Source organism: Ricinus communis, chromosome 5 (genome assembly GCF_019578655.1).
Source record: "Ricinus communis isolate WT05 ecotype wild-type chromosome 5, ASM1957865v1, whole genome shotgun sequence".
NCBI lineage: Eukaryota > Viridiplantae > Streptophyta > Magnoliopsida > Malpighiales > Euphorbiaceae > Ricinus > Ricinus communis.
Window position 1 is genome coordinate 25257541 of NC_063260.1, and position 20358 is coordinate 25277898.

The 20358-nt window shown below is 36.3% G+C and overlaps 5 protein-coding genes across 5 annotated transcripts; 4 read left to right on the forward strand and 1 right to left on the reverse strand.

Moving 5' to 3' along the window:
* Positions 1-1398: 1398 nt before the first annotated feature.
* Positions 1399-6881, forward strand: LOC8266460 (FT-interacting protein 3). Its single transcript, XM_025156755.2, has 2 exons — positions 1399-1824; positions 3578-6881. The coding sequence occupies exon 2, from the start codon at positions 3648-3650 to the stop codon at positions 6669-6671; it is 3024 nt and encodes a 1007-aa protein (XP_025012523.2). The 5' UTR covers positions 1399-1824; positions 3578-3647; the 3' UTR covers positions 6672-6881.
* Positions 6882-7948: 1067 nt separating this feature from the next.
* On the forward strand, positions 7949-9679 carry LOC8266461 (xyloglucan-specific galacturonosyltransferase 1). Its single transcript, XM_002509743.2, has one exon. It carries the CDS (start codon positions 7949-7951, stop codon positions 9650-9652), a length of 1704 nt encoding a protein of 567 aa, XP_002509789.1. The 3' UTR covers positions 9653-9679.
* A 1472-nt stretch (positions 9680-11151) lies between these two features.
* Positions 11152-13780, forward strand: LOC8266462 (probable phospholipid hydroperoxide glutathione peroxidase). The gene is made up of 6 exons (XM_002509744.4): positions 11152-11453; positions 12067-12143; positions 12437-12498; positions 12776-12894; positions 13253-13420; positions 13528-13780. The coding sequence occupies exons 1-6, from the start codon at positions 11202-11204 to the stop codon at positions 13558-13560; spliced, it is 711 nt and encodes a 236-aa protein (XP_002509790.2). The 5' UTR covers positions 11152-11201; the 3' UTR covers positions 13561-13780.
* Positions 13781-13931: 151 nt separating this feature from the next.
* Positions 13932-18251, forward strand: LOC8266463 (probable glutathione peroxidase 8). The gene is made up of 6 exons (XM_002509745.4): positions 13932-14787; positions 15552-15628; positions 15889-15950; positions 16326-16444; positions 17325-17492; positions 17628-18251. The coding sequence occupies exons 1-6, from the start codon at positions 14734-14736 to the stop codon at positions 17655-17657; spliced, it is 510 nt and encodes a 169-aa protein (XP_002509791.1). The 5' UTR covers positions 13932-14733; the 3' UTR covers positions 17658-18251.
* Positions 18216-19090, reverse strand: LOC8266465 (kiwellin-1). The gene has a single exon (XM_002509747.4). The coding sequence runs from the start codon at positions 18954-18956 to the stop codon at positions 18390-18392; it is 567 nt and encodes a 188-aa protein (XP_002509793.1). The 5' UTR covers positions 18957-19090; the 3' UTR covers positions 18216-18389.
* Positions 19091-20358: the final 1268 nt, after the last annotated feature.

Below are 20358 nucleotides of genomic sequence, written 5' to 3' on the forward strand. Positions count from 1 at the left end.
ATAAATGAGTTTAAAATTAAAAAACTCACTAAACTTACAAGTTAATAGTTCTGCTCATCAAATTTATAAACGAACCCATTTGGAAATCAATAGAGGAACCAAACAGACTCACTGGTTCTCAAAATAAACTTTGTCAAAATTGAAGCTAAATTTTATAAAATCATCAAATCCAAAATTGAGCTCATTTAGCTTAACAAAGGAACTATCAAGTCAAACCTTAAATTAAATAATTCGCGAGAAGTATGATTAATTTACAATATTTTCGGACCCCGCCAGTGCTGATTCAAGCACAGCATGGAGAAAAAACAAAAATGAATATGTATTTTTATTTTTATTTCAATTTGTTTTAGGAAAAAAAAGGAGAAAGGAGACAGTTGGGTTAAGGACACCATTTTCGATTACGTTTTTGTCATTATCCTATCTATCCATGCCTTCTAGATAGATGGCATCGTATAAAGGAGAAGAAGCTGGGCCCCATGATTCACCCACGGATATCTACGATGATGATGAGTATCACCCCACTATAAAATTTGCATTTGCAGAGTCAAAGATTTAATTTGATCATCCGTTGGTGTTTAAATGGTAATAATCACGAGACCTATTACCAGCTTTCAATGCCTGTTCACATCGCATTTATATTCCGCTTGCGCGTGCAGTGCCGCAGGATAGAGGTATGCTAAATTGGTGAAGAGGTGCTCCCATTTTCCTTACTACTCGATTTTCTTGGAAAATATTAATACAGTGTTTCTCGTATATATTTTATAATATTAAAATATTTTTTTAAATTTTATCACTTTTATTTTATTTATTTTATTATATTTTTTATAAATAAAATAAATTTTATATAAATTTTAATTAAATATAGTAATATTTTATTTTATTTATTCATTCAAGATAAATTCTCCTATTCTCATATAGTCCATTTTGAATCATATAGTATTTGAAATAAGTCTATTTTCACTTAAACTTAGCGTTGTTGTATGTATATAACATATTTATTGGTGACCTTCTTTAATATCAATTTCAAATGATAGATTAGAGGTATTATTGTACATTATTTTCATAAATGTATCTATCAAGACACTAAAGGAAATCTATGAAGCATTTAATATTTGTATGCACATAATGAATATACTGCGAGTATTAACACTAAAAATCGAGAATCAAACCCTACCGATATCGAGTATAAGAACGAATTTCCCATTTGTGTTGCTGGTGGAAGCAAATTTTATCTGGCACGCACAACTAGAAGTCTTTGCAGTAGTAAGGACCACCTGAAAGAAGAAAAGAAAGATCTAAAAATTGTATTAATTAGACGAACAAAGAAGAGCTCACAGTAACAAAAAATGAAGTCGTCCTCACAGTAGTACTTCCTGCATTCTGTTTTATATAAAAGAATAAAAAAACCGGGAAAATTTAAGAAATGGGAAGCTGGTGTTGCAGTCCGCATCGGAGACAGCAGCAGCACCAATTGCAAAGCAAAAGCATTGTGAATTTGCGGTGTATAATATATAAAATAGAAAGACCCATCATCTCTTTATATTGCACGATTCCAAGTCCAAGTCCAACTGCATTGCATTAATACCGCTTCAGTTCTTCCTCCTTCGTAATCATATTAGTATTGTTTTCTCTTGCTCCCTCATCGTAACTCGTGCCTGCCATAACTTACACATGCTCTCTCTCTTCTTCCTTCCCTTCTAATAGACAGACTTTAAAATTTATGATCTTTGAATTGTATTTTATTTTGGATTAGAGCTCAGCAGTCAGCATTTCATTTCTTCAAAAATGGCCATAGGATTCAAGATTTGTCGTTAAATAACGAAGGTAACCTTCTCTTCTTTCGCTTTTTCTTTTCCAATAATTTCTTTTCCTTGTTATTTTTTAAAAAAAATAGTTTGACCGAGAATGCCGATTTTTCGCTTTTGTTTTCTACCGGAAACTGTAGATTTTACGATATGTGAAATGTGAGTTCGTTTATGGTTTGTTGAGTGCATATAGTTTCTTAGTAATTTATTGAAATGTTTAGGTAAAATATAGATTATCTCTGGGCAACTAAACTTTGGTAACATTTTTTTGTAACAATCTTGATTTTTTTTTTTTGCTTTTCATTTCAGTATATAATGTTTCAGTCTCTGTTTGGTTGCTGAGAAAATTGAGGAAAATATAGCGTTAAAATCTGAGGCAGATAGTCTATTTTCTCCTCGTTTTCCATGCATTTAGAAAAAGTATCTTGATTTTTTCTTTTTGGCTCAAGTCCAAAGGGAACGGATCAGTAAAAAAAGTATAACTGACTGCTACTCCTTTTGTAATTTTGTGGAAATTGGAGTCATCTTCTGTTTAAAGAAAAAGCTCATGTGTCCTAAGCGTGCTTTTAGGATCTTACGTATTTTTATATAATATATATGCTTAGATCTTATCAGCTGCATGATCTGTTGAAAAGTGTAAACCTGTACCCTTTCTCAAATCTCAATTCCTTTATCTGACACCTCACTTTCACCATTTTAAGTCATCAAGCAGTATTGATACTACGCAACTTTTTAATGTGCTTAATAAAAAATATATAATTTGTTTACTTTTAGTTTTAAATAAGATGACTCTTTTCTCTGTTTTTTTAATTTGGTTATATCATAGCTAAATGTACTCTAGTTTATCCAAAAGTAGACTTAATATGTGAGATAACCACCCATCTGATGAGAGGAAAGCCTCATTCTATCGTTGAAAAATAGCTTAAAGTAGGAAAAAAAGGTATCTGAAAATTAAAAGCAGAGCAAATTCTGCCAGCTACTACTCTTCGGTACAGTTCATAATTTTTGTTTTAAATGTTCGGTATCTTGTCATTACATTGACAGAAGAAATCAAACAAATTTGGTCATTATGCTTGTAAATTGGTTTACATGTTAGAAGTGTTTTCTTATTTACCTTGTTGGTTTCAGTACTGGTTTTGTGAATGGCTGCATTTAGCTCGGTCCTCTCGTCTCTATAATTATCAGAAGTACTGCGAATGCAGCTGTTTGCTTAGTATCATCTCTATATGACAACCAACATATGCAGCCGTTGGTCAGAATTGCATGCTCTCATCTATCTAAAGTTTCACAAATTATCGGTCCATTCGAAGGAAGAAACTGTTTTTTTTTTTTTCTTGTGGTCCTTTTTGATATTTTCTTTATTGTCTGTCAATTCCTTATTGCTTCTTGGTTTAAAGCTAAAGTGTATAATTGCATAACTGAGATATTTGACAATTCTGATTCAGCATGTAATCACCATAGGTGCATGCAAATATTGCACTTCTGCAACCATTTCAAACTCTGAGATATTCACCATTTCCTGACTGCACAAAGATATATTTCTTCTTTTTGCTGTTATCTGTCAATGTTGAAAACCCATCACCTATAAGGATACTAGTCACTTTTCTTTGATTACATTTTCTAAATTTCTTGTTAGATTAGAGAGTTGAGATACTCTAATTCATTTAGTATCTTCTTTCATTTTGTGCATTTCTATACAATGCTTTCTGCATTTGAGTCCACTGCATTATAGGTTGCTGACATAATAACAATAGCTGTTCTCTGCAATGCAGGTACTGTAACTATATTGCCGTGCTGGCCGTTTACATTTTGTAAAAGAAGTCCACTTTTCTCTGTATAAGCATGATCAACCTTAAGCTAGGGGTAGACGTGGTTAGTGCTCACAATCTCTTGCCAAAAGATGGGCAGGGTTCATCCAGTGCTTTTGTGGAGCTCTATTTTGATGGTCAGAGGTTCCGTACCACCATCAAAGAGAAAGACCTCAATCCAGTTTGGAATGAGAGTTTCTACTTCAACATTTCTGACCCTACCAACCTCCACTATCTTACACTTGATGTCTATGTCTACAATAATGTCAGAGCTACAAGCTCCAGAACCTTCCTTGGGAAGGTTTCCCTCACTGGGAATTCATTTGTACCCCATTCTGATGCCGTTGTCTTGCACTATCCCCTGGAAAAGCGTGGCATTTTCTCACGTGTACGCGGAGAACTTGGCCTAAAAGTATATGTCACTGATGACCCATCCATAAAGTCTTCTACCCCACTTCCTGCAGTTGAGTCCTTGCCAGCTAAGGAGTCAGGTTTGAATCATGGTCAGGATCACCTAGTTCCCCCTGTATCAGTTTCTGTACCTCAGGATAGAGTCCAGAGACATACCTTTCATCATCTCCCCAACACAAATCACCAGCAACAGCAGCACCAGCATCATTCTTCAGCTCCAGCAGTCACCCATCATGTGCCAAAGTATGTGGCTGATGAGATGAAAGCTGAAGCACCACCTCCGAAGTTGGTTCGCATGTACTCTGCATCAGCATCACAACCTGTTGACTATGCACTTAAAGAGACAAGTCCTCTCCTTGGTGGGGGAAGAGTTGTCCATGGCCGTGTGATTCATGGTGACAAGACTGCAAGTACTTATGATCTTGTCGAACGGATGTTTTTTCTGTATGTACGAGTAGTTAAGGCTCGTGACCTTCCTGCCATGGATGTTACAGGAAGTATTGATCCATTCGTCGAGGTGAAAATTGGAAACTACAAGGGAATAACAAAGCACTTTGAGAAAAAGCAAAATCCTGAGTGGAACCAAGTGTTTGCCTTTTCAAGAGAACGCATGCAAGCTTCTATATTAGAAGTTGTAATTAAGGATAAGGATCTTGTTAAAGATGATTTTGTAGGCATTGTAAGGTTTGACATCAATGAGATTCCATTGCGAGTCCCGCCTGATAGTCCTTTGGCTCCTGAGTGGTACCGGCTTGAGGATAAGAAGGGAGAAAAGATCAAGGGAGAGCTGATGCTTGCTGTCTGGATTGGCACCCAAGCAGATGAGGCTTTTTCTGATGCATGGCATTCTGATGCAGCTATGCCCCTAGATAGTGTGCCTGCTGCCTCTACAATGATACGTTCAAAGGTCTATCATGCACCACGGTTGTGGTATGTACGCGTTAATGTTGTTGAGGCACAAGACTTGATCCCAGCGGAGAAGAACCGTTTTCCGGATGTGTATGTTAAGGTGCAGATTGGGAATCAGGTGTTGAAGACCAAGACATGTCAGGCTCGAAGTTTAAGTGCATTCTGGAATGAGGATCTTTTATTTGTTGCATCTGAAACTTTTGAAGACCATCTGGTTCTTTCGGTTGAGGATCGCGTAGGTCCTGGCAAAGATGAGATAATTGGGAGGGTCATTATACCACTGAGCTCTGTGGAGAAGCGTGCTGATGATCGGATAATTCATTCCCGTTGGTTTAACCTTGAAAAGCCTGTTGCTGTGGATGTAGATCAGTTGAAGAAGGAGAAATTTTCAAGCCGCATTCATCTTCGAGTCTGTCTAGATGGTGGGTACCATGTTCTTGATGAGTCAACTCATTACAGCAGTGATCTCCGACCCACAGCAAAACAGCTCTGGAGGCCACCAATTGGGTTATTGGAACTCGGCATCTTAAATGCTGTAGGACTACATCCTATGAAAACACGAGATGGGAGGGGCACATCAGATACATACTGTGTGGCAAAATATGGGCACAAATGGGTTCGAACACGCACTTTAATTGACAACCTGCATCCCAAATACAATGAGCAGTATACCTGGGAGGTCTTTGATCCAGCTACAGTTTTGACTGTCGGTGTATTTGACAATAACCAGCTTGGGGAAAAAGGTTCAAATGGTAAGGACCAGAAGATTGGGAAGGTTCGGATTCGGATCTCTACTCTTGAAACTAGCCGTGTTTATACGCACTCTTATCCCCTGCTGGTTCTTCATCCTACTGGAGTCAAGAAGATGGGGGAATTGCATTTGGCAATAAGATTTACATGCACATCTTTTGTCAACATGCTTTATCAATATTCAAAACCTCTGCTACCTAAAATGCACTATGTAAGGCCCTTTACGGTGATGCAGCTAGACATGCTTCGTCACCAGTCTGTCAACATAGTGGCATTAAGATTAGGACGGGCGGAACCTCCATTGCGAAAGGAGGTAGTAGAATACATGTCAGATGTGGACTCTCACCTTTGGAGCATGCGACGAAGCAAGGCAAATTTCTTCAGGCTAATGACCGTGTTCTCAGGATTATTTGCTGCCGGCAAATGGTTTGGAGATATTTGCATGTGGAGGAATCCTATCACTACAGTGCTTGTTCATGTGCTCTATCTTATGCTTGCTTGTTTCCCTGAACTCATTCTGCCCACAGTTTTCCTATACATGTTTCTGATAGGGGTATGGAATTATCGGTATCGTCCAAGGTACCCACCCCATATGAACACAAAGATCTCACAAGCTGAGACGGTGCATCCAGATGAGCTAGATGAGGAATTTGACACATTCCCAACAAGCAGGAGCCCGGAACTAGTTCGAATGAGGTATGATAGGCTACGGAGTGTGGCCGGTAGGATTCAGACTGTTGTTGGCGATATAGCAACCCAAGGAGAGCGGTTTCAGTCACTGTTGAGCTGGCGAGACCCACGTGCTACTGCGATATTCATTTTATTTTGCCTTGTAGCTGCACTGGTTTTGTTTGTGACACCATTTCAGGTGATAGCAGCTTTGTCAGGCTTCTATGCCATGAGGCATCCAAGATTTCGCTACAGGACTCCATCAGTGCCCATCAACTTCTTCCGACGGCTGCCTGCTAGGACAGATAGTATGCTGTAAATTGGATATTGGGTGCTTTAGACCGGTATATTAAAATTTTGTAAGTGTTTTGCGCCTTTACCTGCATTTTATTTACTGTTAGTTCCCTGTGCTTCTTCTTTACTATGTATTGGCCATCACAGTTGTAATTGCTAAGATCGACGATGAATAATTTGCTTCTGGCATATGTGGCCACACGGAAATAGAATAATATGATTATGTTTTATAAAATGCTTTGTTCAGGAACAGGTCAAATTTACAGTTGGTTATGATTCGCATTCTTGCAAATTCAACCTATTAATTTATGTGGTCAGACTTATACGATGAAACTTTTCTATAATTCTGTTATTGGACCAAATTAATTTTAGTACTTATGAGTAAATTATAACTCAATAAAGATCCAGTTATAAATTTTTTATTTCGATTTAATTATCGTTAAATAATAAAGTATGCCAAGATTTAATAGATACATTAAGAAAATTATAAACATAATTTTTCAAAATATATATTGATTAAAGAGATAAATATAATTAAAAATATTCTAACTTCGATAACAAGGTGTTCATGCTAGAAATTATTACATCCGCACATGTTCAAAGATGTGGTAATAACTCTAAAACATAAATTATTTTAAACTTTTAATTTATTATAGTTATATATTTTTTAAAACATATATATCAATTATTATTATGTGACGGGACCTAAAAAATCATGATTGTCACAACATAATTTTTTTTTTTATATCTAATTAACTTAAATTTTTTATAACTATATAAAAGTTATTATAGAGAGGTGATATTGTAATTATTATTCTTATATAGAATATAAGGGTAAAAGACACTATTGTATTCCAATTTCTTCTCTTGAAGAGCTCACCCAATTTTCCTTTACTTTTATTTTAGCTAATTACCACTTTAATTTGGAGCCTTTATTTAATTGAACAAGCACTTTGAAGTTAATTAATCTATAGCTTGTCACTGATTAAAGGGTTGGGAGGAAATGGAATGATTAATGCATAATCCGACAGGTACTTGTTGATTAGCCAGCAAATAAGGATTGAGAAAGAGGTACCCATGTCAGCATCAAGGAATCTCACGAACATTACTTCTCAACTCTAAATTATAAAGAACTCGAATTTTAAAGAGACAGACGGACGTGCATACAAATTGGGCAATAACCATAATACGTGCAGCCAAGTCCAAGAAGTGCATTTTTGGTACGAAAGATGCACCCCCTCCCCAACTAGAAAACCAGAACCAAAGTTATGGTCCTATGGACAAACAACCCGCTTTCAGAACATGGCCATTTCTATGTCTAGAAAGAAATCTAGAGCATCTAAGAAAGCAGAAAGGCAAGAACTTTGTTCCTGTTTTACAATTTGGTTTAAACTTCTATATCGAATCCCAGCTGTAGCTGTTCTTTTGATCCTTATCTTCCTATGGTCCTCCTCCACAACCATCATCTCTGGCAACATTGTCCATGTTTGCATTTCTTCGCGGAAACTCAATAATCTCTATTGCCTGTCTGCAGGTTCTCAGCCTAACTTTGAAATCCCAATTCCTAGTGTCAACAATAGTTCCATTAGTTCTAGCCTCAATGGCATTTTGGATGACAATTCAAGCACCAATGGCAGCGTCAGCAACGAAAACACCCTAGTCAGTTCTGTTACCACCAACAAGAACGTAAACGAGATTGTCAATGATGTTAAGGAGGAGCCAAATCTGACTGTGACAGAAAGAATCAACAATAACAGAGATGAGGAGCTTGAAAATGCCAAGAAGGTTGTCAAGGAGGAACTGCAATTACATCGATCATGGATGTCGAATACGAATCCTGCAGCCTGTGATGGAAGGGGAATATATGTCTATGACCTTCCATCGAAGTTCAACAAAGACTTGTTAGGTCAATGTCGAGAGATGATTCCGTGGACCGATTTCTGCAAATATTTTGATAATGAAGCTTTTGGCAAGCCTATTGAAAAATTGGGCAAAGGCTGGTATCTAACTCATCAGTACTCACTAGAGCCTATATTTCATTCAAGAATTTTAAAGCATCCTTGCCGGGTTTACAATGAAAATGAAGCCAAGCTCTTTTATGTTCCTTACTATGGTGGATTAGATATCTTAAGATGGCATTTCAAGAATGTCTCTAATGATGTTAAAGACACTTTGGCATTAGAGCTCCTCAAGTGGCTTGAATCAAGAAAGACCTGGCTTCAGAATTCTGGTAAAGATCATGTCTTTGTTCTTGGTAAAATATCATGGGACTTCCGGAGAAAAATTGATTCTTCCTGGGGGACTAGATTCTTACAGCTGCAGCAAATGCAGAACCCAGTAAAACTCTTGATAGAACGACAACCATGGGACGTCAACGACATTGGAATTCCACATCCTACATTTTTTCACCCACATTCAGATGATGATATTGTTGCCTGGCAGCTAAAGATTATTCGAACAACTCGAAAGAACCTATTGACTTTTGCTGGGGCAGCAAGGCCTGATCAACCTGAGAGCATAAGGTCAATATTGATCAATCAATGCACTTCAGCTGGAGATAAGTGCAAATTCTTGAATTGCAAGTCAGGTGGATGTGACCGACCTGAAACAATTATAGAGCTCTTTGCAGAATCCGAGTTCTGCTTACAGCCTCCTGGTGACAGTCCAACAAGAAAGTCAGTGTTCGATTCGCTTATTTCCGGTTGCATACCAGTACTTTTTAATCCTTTCACAGCTTACTACCAGTATCCATGGCATTTACCTGAGGATCATAGTAAATACTCGGTGTTTATAGACCAAGAAGAAGTGAGACAAATGAAGGTGAATGCAGTGGAGAGACTAATGAATGTTAGTATAAAGGAAAGAGAGGATATGAGGAGGTATATAGTATACGAACTATTGCCTGGGCTAGTATATGGGGACTCAAGTTCTCAGCTTGACAAATTTCAGGATGCATTTTCTATTACAGTGAACAATCTGCTTGAGAGAGTCAACAGATTGCAATGAATTGTATATTTGGAGTCGAGATTCTTTTATTTTGCCTTTTTCTGTGTATACCTTTCAAAGTGGAGAACAATCTTACATTGTTTTATTTTATTCAGTTCAAATAATCTTATAATGTTCTACAGCAGGTTTTTTATCAAATTTTTAAATCGATACGCATAGCAGGATAGCAAGAGAACTAGGAGAGCAGCAATCAAAAAGATAACAGGATAGCAAGAGAACTGGGAGGAGAAGAGATCCAACTGCGAGGATAATAAAAACACATCCTAACAGCTTTAGTTAATTAGAGGTGTAAATGAGTGGCGCCAACTTGCAAGCAGATTGGTTCAAAATCGACTGAGTTTTATGAAGTCGGATATCTTAGCAGTTTGTCTAGTCAACTTTCAGCTCGTTAGCTTTCGGCTCAAGAAAAATCAAATCGAATTTTAAAAATATATTCATATTCCACTCTATATTAATATTATTTATATTTAATTTTAAAATTCATAAAATTTATCGAATTAAGTAAAACACAGCCTCTAGTTTCTATAATTAAATTCAATCAGAGTAAAAATACTATTTAATTACAACCCTGTAATTAACCAATTTGTCATGTAATTGGCCTTCCTTCTAACAGAACGGAAAATACAACAAGTACTAGTGTATGATGCCATAATGTCATGAACAAAAACTGAATTTCCAAAGCACCTCAATTTTATTGAGGATGTAGGCTAGAACTGATCTAGAATCGGATTAAACCATGGCCTTGACAAAATTTCTGATCTTCCCTTTGCATCGTGGATGAGAGAAAGGGCAGACAATCGTGAAATTGTTTTCTTTATTTGAAGTGGATAATATATACGCTTTCTCTCATTTATTAAGTTATAAATACAGATAAATCTCATAAAATATGGACAAAAATCTTATTCGAATATGAATTTAGAAAGAAAAAACCATGAAAAGAATGTCATTTCAATTCCATCCCAAATAAATTTGTATTCACATTCATCAACTTCGCCAACTTTATCAAGTGGGTTAGGATTATCTGTGCCAAAAAGGAAACGGAAGATTTGCAAAGACGTGAATGGCACTTCCTGTTGTGCATAGAGTTGAGGATATTAAGCAAGTCTTTTCTCATAATTTATTTTCTCTATTTTGATTAAAAAAATTACTGGAAACTATCAAATCTGCTTCAAGATAAAGATTTTAGAAACTAAATGAAGTGTCGACTTTTGACCTTGTATGTGTGAACAAAATGAAGTAAATGTTGAGTATTTCTTTTTCATGCATCCAATTCAATGTGAAATTTGGTACTAGAATTTCACCTTCACCGTTCACATTTATCCTCATGTCATAGTCATCTCTATGCTAGCGATGCAAATTGCATCACTTAATCCTCACCGTCGAATCACCCTCAGATATCAGCTCTGACACCTGCTCAATTCTCACCCACGTGTACTCCTGTTCATCCACCGCGTGTTCTTTTTATGATCAACACAAAACCGGATATAAAATCTGGAGGATCCAAGAGTCGTTGTCCTTATTGGGGCCATTTTAGTGCTTAAAAAGATCAATGCTTTGTAGTTCTTCAACTAGATTTCTCTCTCTAAGAAGTGTTGGCTTAGCTTCGTTTCTTGTTTCAAAGCAATCATCTTTCAATTCAAAGCAAACCCTTCTGCAATCTTTTCATAATTCAACTGTTCCTTTGGTTTCTCGCTCCATTAATAGAACAGGGAATTCAAGGTCTGTGTTTTCTTCTTTAAGACTTGATCATACGATGGCTGCACCATCTGAACCTAAATCAGTCCATGACTTCACTGTTAAGGTAGTTCATTTGTTCTTCTGTTGTTTTCTTCTTTTTCTTTCTTTCTTAGTTTCAGTTTTGTTATGGAATATTCATTTTTAGGAATGGAGGCTTGCCCATCATGGTTTTGCTTTTTTTCTTTTTTTTTCCCTTCCCTTTTTGGGAAATGGGTTTTGCTTGCTTTAGTTTTTCTTGTGGATTATGGCTTAATTGGACAAAGAAAAGTTATTTATTTTTAGGGTTAATGAGGTGTCAACAACAGTAGTTCAATCTATAGTTATAAAATAATGGAGGATTGAGTTAAAAAAAAAGGGTGCTTTAACAAAGTAAAGTGGCACCTTTCTAATGTTTAATTTGCAGGAGGAAATTCGATGTCCGCACCTTTGATTTTTTGAATTTTTCGATTTGCTTCCAAAGTTGAATACATCAAGCGTATGTTATATTTGTAGTTTCCTGTTAACCAGAGGAAACATAGGTTTCTATCGAGAGATCAATTTTCGCTATTCTTTTGTGATTACTTTATATGTAGATATACCGAGTTCCTATTTTTTCTTTTCTCTAGTGTTCTGTGTTGAGCTAATCATTCTTTACTTGTATATGCTGTTTCTTCATGCTTCTTTTTTTCCCTATGTAGGACGCTAGGGGAAATGATGTTGATCTCAGCATTTACAAGGGGAAGGCTCTCTTGATAGTTAATGTGGCTTCGCAATGGTATACATTTTTTTTTTCCTTTTCCTTTTCCTATTGTGCCTGAGGGGAAGACGTTGAGGGGCTTCTGCCTCCTCTTCTCCTCCTCCTTTGAAGATTAGATATTTTTCATGACTCCACTATTTTTAATGAAACTCCTACACCAATAATTACAGTGCCTAACAATTACATCATCGCTTGAGAAATAAGGGCAGTGGAAAAACCCCCTTGTGGTGGCCGACAGGCTGAAGGATCCTTTTCCGCAACTTATCTCTGACACCATTAATACTGATTGCTTATCTTGTTTGTTGATACAGTGGCTTGACTAATTCAAACTACACTGAGCTGACTCAGTTATACCAGAAATACAAGGATCAAGGTTTGCATTTTTATACTGCTCTGATACTCTTAGTTTATAGGCTTGCATAATCATGCTCCAACTTATATCCTAGGAAAATGTATACACCTATATTCTGCAGTAGCTGGACTACTGTGTTGAATGCTCCTATACTTTCTTTTGGAGGAATATATTTCATCATTGAAGTTCAATAGGGATATGAAATTGCTTGACCGTGGCCATGATTTCCAAAAATGATAATTCTGCTATTATGGAATTGGAAACTTTTATCTTAGCACTTGCTTTTATACTGATGCAGGCTTGGAGATTCTGGCTTTTCCATGCAACCAATTTGGATCTCAGGAGCCAGGCACCAATGAACAGATCATGGAGTTTGCTTGTACTCGTTTTAAGGCTGAGTATCCAATTTTTGATAAGGTAGGAGCTGAAGTTTGACTTGCTCACACGGGAATTTCTTGGGTTGTCTGGGTTCATGATGGACTCTACACTAATCTAAACACATCCCATTTGTATTGTGGGATTTCATCATTCATCAGATGAGAGTATGGCTCCATAGACACACCTGTTCTAGCCAAGAATTTTCCCTGCTAACAAATCATAATTATATAACATATTGAAGAATAATTACAAATTCACTTATGCTTCCTTGCGCATACTTTTTATATCACAAACTGAAAGGATAGCTTCATTTAGTTTTTTAAACATCTTGAGTTTATTACATAAAGATAAACCACGTCCATATGCCATATAATTATCTGGCTGATCATGTTGATAGGTTGATGTGAATGGAAACAATGCTGCTCCTATCTACAAGTTTTTGAAGTCTAGTAAAGGTGGACTTTTTGGGGACGGCATTAAGTGGAACTTTTCCAAGTTCCTGGTTGATAAAGATGGCAATGTTGTCGATCGTTATGCCCCAACTACTTCCCCTCTTAGCATCGAGGTGAAGCCCATTTGTGTTGTTTTATTTCTGTATTTAATCATGTTATTTAGACTTGATATATCTGGAAAATTAATATTGATCCTGGTTGATGCTGATACCCTCTGCAGAAAGATGTTAAGAAACTGCTGGGGGTTGCGTGAGTAGCGGAAGGCAGGCTTAATCAAATAGTGGAGAATAAGTGAAGATATCACAACGAATAAGCACTGTGAAGAAGGGATGTAGTTTTATAGTCTGTTTCCCTGATAGAAAATGTGTATTTCAACTCCATGATCAGACTTATTTTCTGATTGTTTAAATACTCTAGTAGAATTCCAAATGCTTGATGTTTCTATATAAAAGATCTAGCAGCATTTCCTTTTTTTTTTTTGCTCAGATTTAATAAGGTTGAAAATTTTGAAATCCATACCTCTTACACTATGAGGAGGCATTTAACCGTTGAACTAATTATTAATCAAAAGTCCAGTTAGTTAATAATTGCCTGTTTGTTAATAATTTGTTTTCTAAACAAATAAAGTGTTAAAGAAAAGTTAGGTTTAGTTTAAGCTTTCGTTTGAAACGAGCTTTTATAGATTTTGTCTGTGAAATTATAAATTCGTATAAACTTAGATTTTTATTATTAAATTATGAGAGAATAGATTTTGAAAATATTCGTTATTTATTGAAATGAGAATTTTATAAAAATTCACCTTTTTATGCGAGTTGTTAAAGTCTCTCGGTGGCCAGTAAAATTTCCTTATTTTCTTTTTTCGTCCTTCCATTGTCTATTATTCTATTCCATCACGACTTCAATTTCAGCCAACACTACAGGCAAAAAGGCTTGCAACTCTTTTGTTTTTTGTTGGTAATGGAAGGGGGGGAAGGCCCCAAAAACAATAAGAACTAAAAATTCACAAATCGCTCTCAACAAATCTTGAACCAAATAATGAAAAAGTTCTTCAGGAGGCATCAGGAAGAATCTGAAACCTGAATCTTGGGTCATAGCAGATTTTGCTATCCTATAAGCACACTCATTGGCTTCGCGATGAATACGGTGGCAGCTTACTTCCCATTTCCTGGACCTTTTTCTTCTAAAGCACGTGTGAGACACCAAAAGTATAATTTTATACAGCTGGATACGTGCGAGTTCCAAACAGTCAAATAAACAATTAAAGCATACTTCTTGGTTCTGTTTTTTTGTTCATGCTACTTTCCCTTTCTTCAAAAAAGTCATATTTTTTTGTTTCTGTTTTCTTTTCCTGCTACTTTCCCTTTCTTGAAACTGTTTATTTGTTTAGTTGTCTTACTTGTGTTTGCCTTCTCTGCTTGCTCATTTCATGGCAAGTCAATTCTCAAAATATCCAGAATCAGTCCATGACTTTGCTGTCAAGGTTAGCTCCTTGGCCTAAGTTTTAATCAGTTGATTCATAGTTAATTGTTTTGCCTGGTCTTCTATGCCAATTGCTTCTATATACGAAACAAAAACTGCATTTTGTTTCTTTTACTGACATGGGTTTGCTTAGCTTGTCCAAGATTGACTGCTTATAGGGTGTGGCTATATTCTAATACTATCAAGTATTTAGGCATGTTTAGGTTGCGGCTAGTTCATATTTAACCAAGTGTAGCTGTATCAATGTGAAACAATTCATATTCTGTTTTGATTTAGAATAAAGGATTTATGGCAGAACACAATAGGCAAGAAGAGAACCAAATTTGTTAAGCTTTACAAGGGATATAGATGAAGTCGATACCTTCATATTCAATCATAAATTCTACTGCTATAATATGTTACTGGAAAACCCAATAGCCAAAATCTGAAATCTCTTTTTGTTAGCTATCGAAGGAACTGTTTATGATGAGTCAGCCCTTTAAGTATGTTGATCTAGAAAGACTAGAATAATTGATTCTTATATATTTACTGCTCCGTTCAGATAGCTCTTGTATTGGAGTGCATCTAAGACCTGCAAATGCCTGAAGGCATTACTCAATAATCATGTGTTATAACTAATGGTTGAGTTGGACTAGTGGCCTAGTGACTGTGGTCCTTATTATCCCCTTTCCTCTTGAGACAATATTAGCACTTGCAGGAGCATGACTGTCTTTCTCCAAAAAATGAACAAAACAAATAACGTGCATCTTTTGTTTCCAATTACAGGATGCTAAGGGAAATGATGTAAATCTCAGCATTTTCAAAGGAAAAGTCTTATTAATTGTTAATGTTGCTTCAAAATGGTATTCTCATCTTCTTTTTCTCATTTTATTTTATGTGATTGAGTTTAAACTTTGTATTTGTGTGCTACTGCACTGTATCTTTAGACCTTATAAATTATTCAAGGTTCCAGTTAAAGTTCTCATAATCTTGTATTTTTCTTCAGTCCTCCCTGGATATTTACATAATCTTTGCTCTTTTTCTCTCTCTTCCACCTGCCATCTTCTTGTTTTGGGGGAAGGTTTTATCTGTTGATGTTGCTCATTGTTGTTTGATTTTATAGTGGAATGACCAACTCAAATTACACGGAGCTGAATCAGTTATATGACGAGTATAAAGATAAAGGTTAGCAATTTATACTTGCATTCTACATTCAATGCTTTTCATCTCAACAACCTTGAGAAGCTTGTTGCCTAAATGCCTGAAAGCCATTGCTTTGGATCATATTGTCAAGTAATAATTTTCTTGCTTGTGAATCTCATTGCCTTCCTATCTTCATATCTCCGACCATGTTCAGCATGCTTGTCTTTGTCGCTCTATGTCTGATTAATATTTCATTCATCCTTGTTCCTTAAAATTTGCATATCTGAGATGGTTGTTCAGTAGTGTATCTAGATATTTGGTTTTTTTTCCACTTAAAAAAAAAAATCAAAATGGCATGTTTTTTTTATTTCTTTCTCTAGAAGATATCTAGCTCTTAACTTTATTTATCTTGTACAGGCCTTGAAATATTGGCATTTCCATGCAATCAATTTGGTGATGAAGAACCAGGAAGTAATGATGAGATTACAGAGTTTGTCTGCTCTCGCTTTAAATCAGAATTTCCTATCTTTGACAAGGTTATAGTCTGATATTTAAATTCACATAAAAATCTGAATATTGGCTTACTTCCCTTGGCTTTTTAAATTAACTTAGTTTGTTCTATTGTACTTTTGTTTAGCTAAGACTTCATTACAGATTGACCACTTAGCATTTCTAATTACTAATAAATGAGATTAACACCCACTGAATAAGATTGGAAAACTCATGAAGCATTAATAGCCAACCTCTAAGTTTTCTCTTGGTTGGTTACTTGGTGAAATACCTTTTACCCTGCAGGTAACTTCATTCTTCCTTCTTTTTGCAGTTAAATCTTTGATTGTCTTTAGCTAGGATAGGTGGTAGGGGTTCCAATTGATTGGTCGACACAAGTAGATTTGCATACTCTCTTGCTTTTTCATTTCAGCCATATAAGATTAAAACAAGCATAAATTCTGATAGGAAATCTTGCTAAGATACTGAAAATTTTCTGAATGCCGGGTTTCTCTATGTGACTGCCAATTTGTTTGGTACCGTAGATGTTATCATTTTCACTTGAAGCATGCAAGATTATATTCTAACCACTTGTCTAGTTCTGCCCATAGTAATTTGAAGTGAAAATGACTAATGAACATTGTGTGGTGTAAACTAAAATAGTTAGTCTTGGAGATATTATCAATGGTCATTTTACATTGATTACTTTATTGTGAACAATAATTTGATCTTCCTCGCACTTTTCGTATTAGATTGAAGCAAGTCAAAGGGCAATTTCATGTGATTAATAATTGTGATCCTTTAAGATATTATCAATGAATAGTTTGATGTGAATTTTTGGCCATTTATTTAGCATCTGGAAGTTTTATATGATTACTTTATTCTGTATGCTGATAATCTTCGTCATTCACTTTTTTGGTGTATCAGATTGAAGTAAATGGTGAGAATTCTTCTTCACTGTACAAGTTCTTAAAGTCAGGAAAATGGGGAATTTTTGGTGATGATATTCAGTGGAACTTTGCTAAGTTCCTAGTCAATAAGGATGGGCAAGTTGTTGATCGATACTACCCAACCACTTCTCCTTTAAGCCTTGAGGTAAATGTGCAACTCACTTTTTGAGCATGTTTAGATCTCTTGAGTTTATACGAGTTTATACTGGCACCTGCCTGGATTTAGTCCGAATTCGTTGACTTATCATGTTAATTCTTCAAGATTATTATGATATTGCAGCATGACATTAAGAAGCTTCTAGGAGTCTAATTAGCTTCTGAGATGATACAACCTCATCGGGCTCTTGGGGGTGTCAAAGATTAGCGACTTAATCTCTTCTTGTGCATGTTGGTGTGCCTTGTGAAGTTTGTAGTGCAGAACGTGATGATTGTATGGGACATGAAATATTGCCCATGAAATATTGCCAAATGCAGTTTCTGAACACCTCCTTTGTTATATGGTTGGAAGATCAAGCACTTACTTTTTGCCTTTTCCTCTTTTTAGTTTGGCTGTGAAGTTTGAGTTTTGCCTTGGTTACTCTTGGTACCTATTTTCATGTAATCATGGCAAGCACTGGTACTGAGCCTGCTGTTTTAGAGATGCCAGTTTATGGATACTGTTCTATGCAACACCTTCTCCAGACGTTGATCATGGCAAGCACTAGTGCTGAGCCTGCTGGTGATAGAGATGCCAGTTTATGGATACTGTTCTATGCAACACCTTCTCCAGACGTTGCACCAAGTATATCCAATAATTTGACTTGTGTGTGCAACTAATATAGTGGCCAATACAAGTAACGCTATGATTTAATCTAGATACGCTTCAAGATTTATTTCAGTAAACTGAGTAATCATTTTTATTGTACTCTCATGCTCTGATGCATTGCTGTCGGTACAATGCATGTAAACAATCTTATTGGCACGAACTCCTTAACAAGTATTGAAGAGTTCGACATGCATTATTGCTAGATTTCTGAAATGAGGCCTTATTGATGTTGGAAAATCAAGCATCTGTCCAGGTGATATCCATCCAACCCCATCTGCCATCACTTTCCTTAACACCTAAAGCTTTCCAAACTGCTTTTGATGCATCGACAATGTTATTTGCACATGGTGGCTGATAACCATGCTCATTATCGCACCCCATGGTAGAGTCGCATTCATCCACCACCATAGCCTTAGTACTCTTTCCATTCCCATGAATGGTTATGTAATTATGGCACCTCTTCTTGTGATTGAACCATCCAGTCGACAATGCCACCACAGGCGTATCATCGTCATGGTACTTTTGGTCACATTCTGACGGTCCACCGCCTTCTCCACCTTTCTGAAAGCTATTGATGGTCAAAGTCGCCTTTGTACTCTTAGTCACCGGTGGTGAACACGTATAGGTAGTGTAGAACTTGCCTTCTTCGCAGCAATCAGAATCGTTGTTGTGGTTACATTCATTCGGAGGCTTCTTTCCCTTCACTCTGCCACTTGGTTTGCATTTCTGCGCCTCAGCCATTACAGTAGCAGAAGCTACAAGAACAAACAAGAGTAGGAGACAAGTAATGCGAACTTTCTTCATTTTTGAAGATTTGATATTGCTTGGTGTGCAAAGAAGATAAAGGGAATTGTGGGTAAATATAGAAAGATGGGGCTGGAACTACAAGAGGACAGGACTGCCTCATGAATTGATAATTCTGGCAATATTTTATAATGGGCAGAATCAACATTATTATTGGTATAGAATTTCAGTGCTTACAAGGATTCTGGCATGTCAGGTAAGTATTTTACAATGCCATTAGGCCACAGGATTTGAAAATCAGTTGTATGAGCTAGGAATCCTCGAAAGGTTCACCCGCCGGAAGATTCGGTTAGAGGTCCCATGGGATCTAGAGAGATGGCACATGCAAACAAAAGATGTAAAGCTGGATGCCCTTTCTAATTTGTTTTCTTATTAATGAAATACGCAAATACATATATAAATAAACAGTGACTAGGCTTCGAGGTAATATGACATCTTGGTTGTTTTATTTTGGCAATACGTACAGATTCCAGTTTTATGGTCTAGAAAAGTTCAACATTATGGAATCATTAGTTATGAATAGCTAAAGCCTCATGATGAAATTCTTAACAAGGGTTATTAATTGAACAGACTAGAGTTAAGAAAGCATATATTTATTTTTCTTTTCAACAAAATCCTAGTGTGATAATCTGATACCAGGCATTGGAGAGGGTAGTTAAGAACAAAGCTAATTTATGTTCTGTGGAATTGGCTATACGTGGGAAAAAAATGATAAAAACAAAAAAGTTGGTGCGTTCTTGTAGGGAGTTTATGTGATCAAAGCACGAACAACGCATAGCAGCACTAATATCCAATTCATATTGAAGAAGTTGACATCATTAAGTCCATTAAGTAGTCCAAAAATCAGTAATTATCATCACCACTTATAGAGTAAATGCTGTAACTATTCAGTATTTTAATCCTCTTTCAAGCACGCAATTTAATAAGTGAAGCTACCTAGTCTAAATTTTGTAAGATCCAAAAAGCGCATCATTGTTGGTATGTTTAATCTCTTTTGGTGTATATATACTTGTATATATGAGAGATAGATTCATCAGCTTCAGAAATATGGCACTTCCATTCGTGGGGGTCGGTTGAGATGGAGCTGGCCTGGGCTGTACAAGGCCTCCAAGTACTGGTTCAGCACTTGCATGAAAATTACTTGGCTGAAGAAATGAAGACTTGAAAGCTTGGAACTTCACATTACTTTGTTTCTTTTGAATTTAGGTGTATACACCCATCTTCCAAGACCTTAAGTTGATACCTTCATCAGAACAAGTCTGTATCATAGTCAATATTATGGAGAACAGATTCATTGTTTTAGATCAGTTGAGTCATTAACCAATATCTAAGCCAAAGCTCATTTGTTGGGTATATTACAATCTAATGCATGTTTTAACGCATATAGCGGGAGCCACAACGT

What these genes read in the sequence shown, in the direction of transcription:
- LOC8266461 (XM_002509743.2), top strand. Translation starts at nt 7,949, where the DNA reads ATGGCCATTTCTATGTCTAGAAAGAAATCTAGAGCATCTAAGAAAGCA.
- LOC8266463 (XM_002509745.4), top strand. Translation starts at nt 14,734, where the DNA reads ATGGCAAGTCAATTCTCAAAATATCCAGAATCAGTCCATGACTTTGCT. An exon ending in TCCATGACTTTGCTGTCAAG is followed by an intron (nt 14,788 to 15,551) that starts GTTAGCTCCTTG and finishes TTCCAATTACAG; the next exon opens with GATGCTAAGGGAAATGATGT. An exon ending in AATTTCCTATCTTTGACAAG is followed by an intron (nt 16,445 to 17,324) that starts GTTATAGTCTGA and finishes TTGGTGTATCAG; the next exon opens with ATTGAAGTAAATGGTGAGAA.
- LOC8266465 (XM_002509747.4), bottom strand. Translation starts at nt 18,956, where the DNA reads ATGAAGAAAGTTCGCATTACTTGTCTCCTACTCTTGTTTGTTCTTGTA.
- LOC8266462 (XM_002509744.4), top strand. Translation starts at nt 11,202, where the DNA reads ATGCTTTGTAGTTCTTCAACTAGATTTCTCTCTCTAAGAAGTGTTGGC. An exon ending in TCCATGACTTCACTGTTAAG is followed by an intron (nt 11,454 to 12,066) that starts GTAGTTCATTTG and finishes TTCCCTATGTAG; the next exon opens with GACGCTAGGGGAAATGATGT. An exon ending in AGTATCCAATTTTTGATAAG is followed by an intron (nt 12,895 to 13,252) that starts GTAGGAGCTGAA and finishes TCATGTTGATAG; the next exon opens with GTTGATGTGAATGGAAACAA.
- LOC8266460 (XM_025156755.2), top strand. Translation starts at nt 3,648, where the DNA reads ATGATCAACCTTAAGCTAGGGGTAGACGTGGTTAGTGCTCACAATCTC.